Source organism: Acanthochromis polyacanthus, chromosome 17 (assembly GCF_021347895.1).
Source record: "Acanthochromis polyacanthus isolate Apoly-LR-REF ecotype Palm Island chromosome 17, KAUST_Apoly_ChrSc, whole genome shotgun sequence".
Lineage (NCBI taxonomy): Eukaryota > Metazoa > Chordata > Actinopteri > Pomacentridae > Acanthochromis > Acanthochromis polyacanthus.
In genome coordinates, this window is record NC_067129.1 from 22,823,669 (window position 1) to 22,831,898 (window position 8,230).

At 38.3% G+C, this 8,230-nt stretch overlaps 1 protein-coding gene across 2 annotated transcripts in view; it reads left to right on the plus strand.

The window, feature by feature from the left end:
- opcml (opioid binding protein/cell adhesion molecule-like) overlaps positions 1-7,426 on the plus strand; it is a 422,175-nt gene extending 414,749 nt beyond the window's left edge. For both annotated transcript variants that reach the window (XM_051937548.1, XM_022196415.2), the window contains 4 exons: positions 2,036-2,173; positions 2,952-3,072; positions 4,037-4,188; positions 4,486-7,426. In XM_051937548.1, coding sequence (XP_051793508.1) covers positions 2,036-2,173; positions 2,952-3,072; positions 4,037-4,188; positions 4,486-4,586 — 512 coding nt within the window. In that variant the 3' untranslated portion in view covers positions 4,587-7,426. The remainder of the gene's footprint in view (positions 1-2,035; positions 2,174-2,951; positions 3,073-4,036; positions 4,189-4,485) is intronic.
- The last annotated feature ends 804 nt before the right edge of the window (positions 7,427-8,230 follow it).

Genomic DNA, 8,230 nt, shown 5'->3' on the forward strand with positions numbered 1-8,230 from the left:
CTTTTCAGTGAATCCCCAGCCAGCTGCAGCACTGTCTGCAGTGGAGGATTTGGAAAACATAATGATATTATGCTAATGTCAAGATACTGCTGGATTGACATTTCTACTGATTGGGATTAGTGCTCCTATCCGTTTCCCCGCCCACACAGCAATAGCTTAAGGTCTCTGTCACAAGAACATGCTTTTAACATTGCTGGTGTCAGGGGTAATTTTTGATGTTCTTCAAGTGGGCTTGTTTTGATGCAATTAGTTTTATTTTCTTTGTGTAATGAGTGCAAGCCCTGAGCTGTCTGCCTTCTGGAGACATTTGGAGAAAAAAAAAAGAACTGATCTCAAATTCAGGAACAGATTGCTACTGTGGTCTGTTTGTTTTCTTTTATAATTAAGATCTTTAACAAGGATAGTCACAAGATTGTCTCATCTGTTAAGTGTATAAAACAATATTTAATGGAGAGATACAATGTATAAAGCAACATTTAATATGCTACCAAATCATATTGCAGGCTCCTGTTACTCTAGTCACAAATTATATATTTATGTTTTATCTGACCAGATGTTTTTTACAGCTACATCTAGTCCTTTATTTCAAGGGTGCTGTGGACTAAATGTCCCACATCACCCTTATTTCTCATTTAAAGAACCGACTATCAGGCACTAAATGTGTATGCATTGTTTAAAACAGCAATTTACTGCTAACCCATGTCAAAATCAATTTACTAGTAATGCAGGCTGCACAGTGCTCAGTGGTTAGCACTGTTGCCTCACAGCGTTCGAATCCTGATCTGGGCCTGGGATCTCTCTGCATGGAGTTTGCATGCTCTTTCTGTGCATGCGTGGCACTCCGGCTTCCTCCCACACTCCAAAAACATGCTGAGGTTAAGTGGTGACTCTGAATTATCCGTTGGTGTGAATGAGAGTGTGATTGTTTGTCTGCATCTGTAGCCCTGTGACAGACTGGTGACCTGTCCAGGGTGTCCTCTGCCTTCACCGTAAGTCAGCTGGGATAGACTCCAGCCCCTGCGACCCTAATGAGGATTAAGCGGTGTATAGAGGATGGATGGATGGATGCATGGATGTGGAGTACTACTCTGCCTGTTGAAAACAACTGCATAATGCGTTCTTCAGGCCCAGAACTATTGTCAAGTCTGACTAAATCTCTTTAGTCTGTTTGTACATTTAGGATTTACAGTCATCCTGTTTTTTTGTTTTTTTTTAATCCTGTGCCATCACTTGGTTTTATTTGGTTTGGTTGGGGCACGATAACAACTGTGTTAGTTGTAGGGTTATACCCAAAGCTTTTCTTCTTCGAAAGACCAATCTTTTTCGAAAGAACCGCAAAAACTGCCCCTGTAGAACATCTGTCAGGGCTATATGGTAGGGGTGTAACGAAATGGTCAACTCACGAAACGATACCAAATACGAAACAGGGCCCATGATATGAAATACTCACAATATGAAATAAAGATTAAAGAAAATCCCCAGCAGTAGGAAGTTATGCAAAAATCTCATTTTATTTATATTCTTCCTTATGCAGACATACAAAAAAATGCTCCATCAGTACAAAATAAATGCTCTTTGGTAAAAAATATATATATATATTTTCCCCCTTATTTAGATTGCATTGCAAATACAAACATAGAATCTCAATAAAAAGTGTTTTGTTGTTGTAACTATCTGGATAACTACATTCTTGAATGAAAAAAAAAACAAATAGCCGTCCTAGGAGCTGCAGTCTAGACCTATAAATGTCTGAACTGTGAACTGTTGCACTCGCCGCAGTATACGGCGAACTGTAGCGGCATATTTTGCACACGGTTTTTGTTTTATCCGCAATCTTCTCACCGTACTGTCATCGTTTACATAGGAAGCCAAAATAGGTCCACACAACCGATTTATTTGACGAAGGAGCATCAGCTAATTCCTCAACCTCGTCTTCCTCCGTTTTGAAGCGAGTGTTTTGCTACGGTCGCTCATCTACTGATTCTATAAGGTATTAACACATGCATTTTGTCTTTATTTCTTCTCTTCTCAACAGGTACCCATAAATTTGTGACAGGTGGGGAACATCTGGAGCTGACAGCCATCACCAAAGAGCAGTCAGGATCGTATGAATGCATTGCTTCTAACGACATCTCAAGCCCTGATGTCAGGACAGTGCAAGTCACCGTTAACTGTAAGGGTCCCACTATCACATTCTGACTGTGGGGGCATAATGACCAGTCGCGGCTAGAGTCAATCCCTTCCATTCCAGTCTGTACCTCAGTCCATTTCGAGCCTTATCACTCCGCTAAGTGATGCCACGAATGGCGTACTTTTCACCATTTATCTGTCTGTTAGCAACATTACTCAAAGACAGAGTAATGGATTTGAATGAAATTTTCAGGAAAGGTCAGAAATGACACAAGGGCTAAGTGATCAGATTTTGACAGTGATGCAGCTCATATTCTGGATCCATGGATTTGTTAAGGATTTCTGTATAATTACGTCATCATGGCTGTAACTATGAATACAAGTGAACACTATGTCAGCTGCCTGCTGACGATCCAGGTTGCGATCCTACTAAAAATTGACTGCTGCAGACTTATTGGGACTTTTCCATTGGAAATGTTACAAGGAACAGTTGATTAAATGGTGGGGGTGTTTCTGAGTCCCATCAGTTCCCGCAACCCGCTACATATTTAGGTCATGCGATTCGGTATCCGTGCATAACGTACACATGTATAACACGTGCCTCTGCTCACCATAAGGTCATTTTTTCTAAAAGATTTCTACTGTCAGAAATGATACAACAACTGAGCTACCTTGGCAGAGTACTGCGCTCTCTGAGTGCTTTTCTTGTTTGGACTGCTGTTTGTTTGACATATCATTTCATGACATGAAGCAACTCAAAACGTAAAGCAATGTGGCCACTGTATTATGCTATTGTAAAATTTCCTTTACTTTTTTTGTAGATCCACCCTTCATTTCCAAGGCGAGGAGTACAGGTACTCCGGTTGGACAAAAAGGTGTCCTACAATGTGAAGCCTCTGCTGTCCCGAGGGCAGATTTCGAGTGGTACAAAGAAGACCGCAGGCAAGTTTTTCATCTGAGCTCTGTGATTTCTCAAGGCTCTGAAATGTTTGAAGTCAGTATTACAGCCTTACAAAGACATCTATTCTGCTTTTAGTATTAGATTTAGTTTACTTGAAACAAGCCAGACTGGATAATGTGTGTTGTTAAGTAATGACTTGTACAATAGCTCCTTGTTCAAAGTAAGGTACTGCTTTTGACATGAGCTAATATTCATGCTTGCTTTTTTTTATCTCTTTATGGACTAAATACAAATTTTTAATTACATCCGGAAAAAAGAAAATCTTCACATAAGCATTTCAAAACTGTCTTTTCAAAACAGTCATGGTCACCAAAGGGCTATTATTATTTTAACACATTGGTTTGTGTCAATGGGCTGTGGGGCTCCAGCGTTTCGATGATATTCCAGTATAATGGAGCTTTTTCAACTGATGGCTGGAGACTAGAACAATGTTTATGAGCAGCCTCAGAGCTGGTAAGCTGATATAAACAGAGGCTATGTTGCACTGTTAAATGGTCCCTGACGGTGAGAACAGCATTTCTCGTCAGTCCCCAAAAGACAAAATGGCTCCTGAAGAACAAAAAGATAGAGGACAGCGATAAAATAAATGACAAGCAATAACAGACATGGAATAAGGCAGTGAAATGGTAGCAGAGGAATAGGAAATGCAAGAAGTGAAACAGAAGGAAGGTTGATGCTCAGTGAAGGATGACGAAGCACAAAAGCACATGCACAGATACTTTAGTAAGGCAGTGAGGTCTTCAATTGAAAAAAAAAATGTTTGCTTTTCACAGCACACAGTTGTGAAATGTGTCTCAAGTGTCATGCAGATGTCATTCATATTGAGTATCATGTGCTTGAGATTTGATAAAATAGGCAGCCAACCACTTAGAGGATTCCAGAAAGGCACAGGTTTCTTCCTTTACTGCTCATCACATTTGAAAGTCGCTGCTTTCTTTCTTCCAGGCTCCTCAATGGACTTAATGGGGTTAAGATAGAGAATCAAGGTAAACAGTCGATGCTCATCTTTTTCAACGTCTCAGAAGAAGACTATGGGAACTACACTTGTGTTGCCATGAACACCATGGGAATCACTAATGCCAGTATAATCCTTTATGGTAAGAAAATAAAGGCTTGAAAGCATTTTGTTTAAATGATTAAAATCTATTTTCAACTGGACTATTTTAAGTCGTTACTTCTTTGCGTACTAGCAATGAAAAAATAATTTATGCAGTTATTCACTGATTTATCTTTTTTTTTATTTCTACCATTCAGTAGTTTCCAAGGCAATGGTAATTTTGAATTGCAGCTAACTGTACTAAGTACTGAAGCAAAGCTATGGTCTGAGCATTGATCTGACCTGAAAGACTTGCTAACCTTTCCACTGAATCAAGTGTTGCATTCTTGTCCTGCAGGTCCAGGGGCGATGCATGATGTGAACGGGGCTGCCGTGTTGCCCCGCTGCTCCATATGCCTCCTGCTGACTGTAACCTTACTCTACCTGCTCAAGTTCTGATGCGAAATGTGATTTACCTTCAAGCATTGAATGGCAAGAACAGACTATTAGTGCTACAAGAAGAATGGAAATCCAAGATTGCCAGTGATACATTCTTAGTTTTCTTTCTTTTCTTTTGTTTTTTTCTTTCTTTCTGGCTTTGCATTGGAGTCTGTTCTATGTTAGCTCGCCAAGAGTGAGAGGTATCAATCCAAGGAAGGGAAAAATTGAAATCATGCACTAATTTGATGATGGTAGAACTACCGAGTTTGTGTCTCCCCAAACCTTTTTGTATGTGAAAAGGGAAAAAAAAAGAAAAAAAATTACATGTACCTGTTGATAGTTGACTGTTTATTGCCCAATATTGAAGTGTACATTCAGATTATTATTATTATTGTGTCACGTCCTGTTCAATATCTGTACAATACCATTACGCTTTTTTAAGTAAAACACAAAAAAGTAAAAAATGCAATGTGATTGTTGAATTTTACTGTATTTTTACAGTTGTATGCAAAACAGAATAACTGATCCTTCATAATAAACAATTGCGAATAATAATAGTACACCATGATTTCTCAGGCAAAGTCCTACAGCATAGTGCATCCAAATTTTTATTTCCATTGTAGTGTCTGTAGAAAATGTACAAATGTGTACAGACAATTCCTGCACTGTTGTTTTTCAAAATGCATACACTTATCAAATTGCATTTTTGAAACAGCTAATCACAGTTTCATAGCAGCTTCATGGCATATTCATACTGACAATCTGAAATGAGATTTCCACGTTCATCCATGTGAAGTATCATTCAGGACAGTGGCACTGGTTATCTGCTGCTTTGTTCTCTGCTGTCACGAGCTGAGTGAAATGCTCAGAGCTTATGCCAGTTTGACAGGACACAATGTTCGTGCTGATGGCATCATCAGAATGTCAGGTCAGTGGGCGGTCGATTTCGCGACTTGACCGCTCGCAAGGTGCTGCTGTTAAGAGAGTCAATTTAATTTGGTTATCATTTTGCAAACCCAAATCTTTGTTTTGAAGTTGTTGCCAGTATGATTTAACTATACGGTAAGCTTAAAAAAAAAAAAAAAAACAGATTAAAAATAAATACATAAATAAAAGCACATACAGATAATTGCTTTTGCGTTTCTCAGGCCGCCACAGTGGTTCTTGGGTTTCCTTGGTTGAGCAGTAGACCTTTATGCAATTGAAACGTTTTGTTCGGAATTCAGAGAGTCAAACAGGTTGCTGCTTGTCACACTCATGTTGGTGCTTTTCTTTTTTCTACTGAATGCAATTTACATGTGAATAGAGGGATTTAATGGCCTGTGCCTCTGTTTTTGCAGCTTATTTTCTAAAAGCAAACTGGAAATGTGTCTTTTTTACTGCCCATGCAGTCATTTCTCTCCATCCCTACTGGTATGGCCTTTTTTGTTAATTTATTCTATTTTTTTGTTGTTGTTGTTTATTTTCTTCTTTTTAATATGCCTATTATTTGTATTATTCCTTCCTATTAATCTAAAGTTAATATTGTTATGGTCAAGTAATCATTGTGTGGTAATATAAATAAAAAGCATAAACTGTATTACCAGTGCAACGCTACAGTAACATACCTGTGAAAAGACTAAAAGCAGAATTATATTACTTGCATTATAAATATTTCAAGCATACATCTGTAAATTGATTTAGCACATTCATTTACATATATAATATGTACACTTTGTTATAATCAAGGTTTGTACTCAAACTTGCTGTCAGTTAACCAGGAAGCCGGCGTTTTCTAATATTTATTCCACACGTATTTTAATGTGATGTGTTGGAAAAGATAGACTTAAGAGCTCCATTGTTTTTTCTCAAAAACCTGCACACAGTTTCAGTCCACATCAGCCCCCAGATAACACAAGCAAGTCATCTTGAATGAATGTTCCGTGTAGCTGCTATGAAGCTTTTTTTCAGATGTTGTGAATGTGTGCTTTTAACCTGGTTTGCCCCGAGATAAACAGCAGATGCTGCTCTCCGGACTGCAGGAGTGATGGTTGTGTTTTGTGGTTGGTGGATGAAGTTTCAAGGGACATTTTTCAGTCTGCCTTTGCCCCCAGTGACGAGAATATATCTAGAGCACAAGTGATCGCTAATGTGATGTTTCTTCTATTGTCCAGTTCACTCCTGTGCATACCGATGAGTAGAAGTGTTTGGAAGACAAAACAACAGGGATGAGGCTGATGTACGTGGGAATGCTTTTGTTGTACTCATATGTTAAGTTATGTGCTTGTGATGATGGTGAACCAGTTAGCTGAGGTTTATGTCACAGGATGTGATATCACTTTTAAAGGGGTTGCAAATAAAAAAACACAGACGGGGGAATACAGACGCCTGCTCAATTTAAGGTTACTGTCACCCTTTTCATCCCGGACAGATGATCATTATAAATATTGATGTCAATAAGCTTGAATGAATTTGTTTCAAATCCCTATTAAAAGAGAACTGATACTGGAATTTACTTAAGTTGTATTTTTGCATGACACCATGACAAAAATCACAATGCAAGTTTTTCTTTTTTTATGGTTTAAAGATTTTAGGTTCATGTATTTCACATTATCTATAAACCCCATTGATGCATCATTCTCTGGACATTTTAAAAATTGCGGGATTTGCCATTCACTTGTCATTTACTCTGTTTTATCTCCCCCTTAAAACGGTTCTTTTTACATGTACAATCCCACTGATGGTTGCATTGTTAACCTGTTTGAAGTGTTTTCTGACATTACTGGAGGTTGAGCATACAGTAGTCACTATTGTGGTATGTAGTCATCGTATAATTTGATTGAGAGATTGCAAAATTGTCCATAAACTGGTTAAATGTGTATTCAAGTTGTCAATCATTTGTTCTAGTTCTGATGCCACACATTACTGTCTGTAGTTTTTTTTTTCTTTCTTCATGTGAACATATTACGTGTCACCTGGAAGTGGTCAGCTGTAGTGACAAATTATCTCCATATCTCTGTTTCACCTCAGCTTCATGAAACATTTTAGCTTTTCTCACATCTTTGTATTTTTTACAGCCAGCTAACAGACAAACATGTTGGCAACTTGCTGTTAACATAGTGGAGGATTTTGACATCTGTTTTTCTCAGGAGTTAAAAAATAGCAGTAATTGTAACGGATAATTAAAGCAATTATTCACTGTGAATAATAACAATTAAAGGCAGCATTATTTCTAAAAATGGTTCCTCACAGCGGCCCACAGTGGTGCAGCATTGGAAACTGGAAACATGGAATAATGAGGAGTTAGTAATCAAAAGATCAGAGGGAGGTACAGCAGCAAATGAGGAGATCAGAGGTTTCACGACACCAGTGAAGCCGTCATGGACAGAGGAGACTGTCCTTCCACAACAATATGGCCTAAAAGATCTTTCATACAAGCGTTGTTACATTTTATTGCGACATCTCTCTTGAGCTCACCGCAATTACGGCAGACAAATTTACCGTGTGATCAGTACATTGGCTTATGTTTGGCATAACTAATTGAAGATGAAAAAGATGTTACGATGTAAGTCAGACAGAATGTTTTTTATGAGTAGTATTATTTATTTCATTACTGTTAATACTGGGACAAGAGTATTAAACCATCTAAACAGTTGCAAGATATTTGGTCATCCACCTTTAAC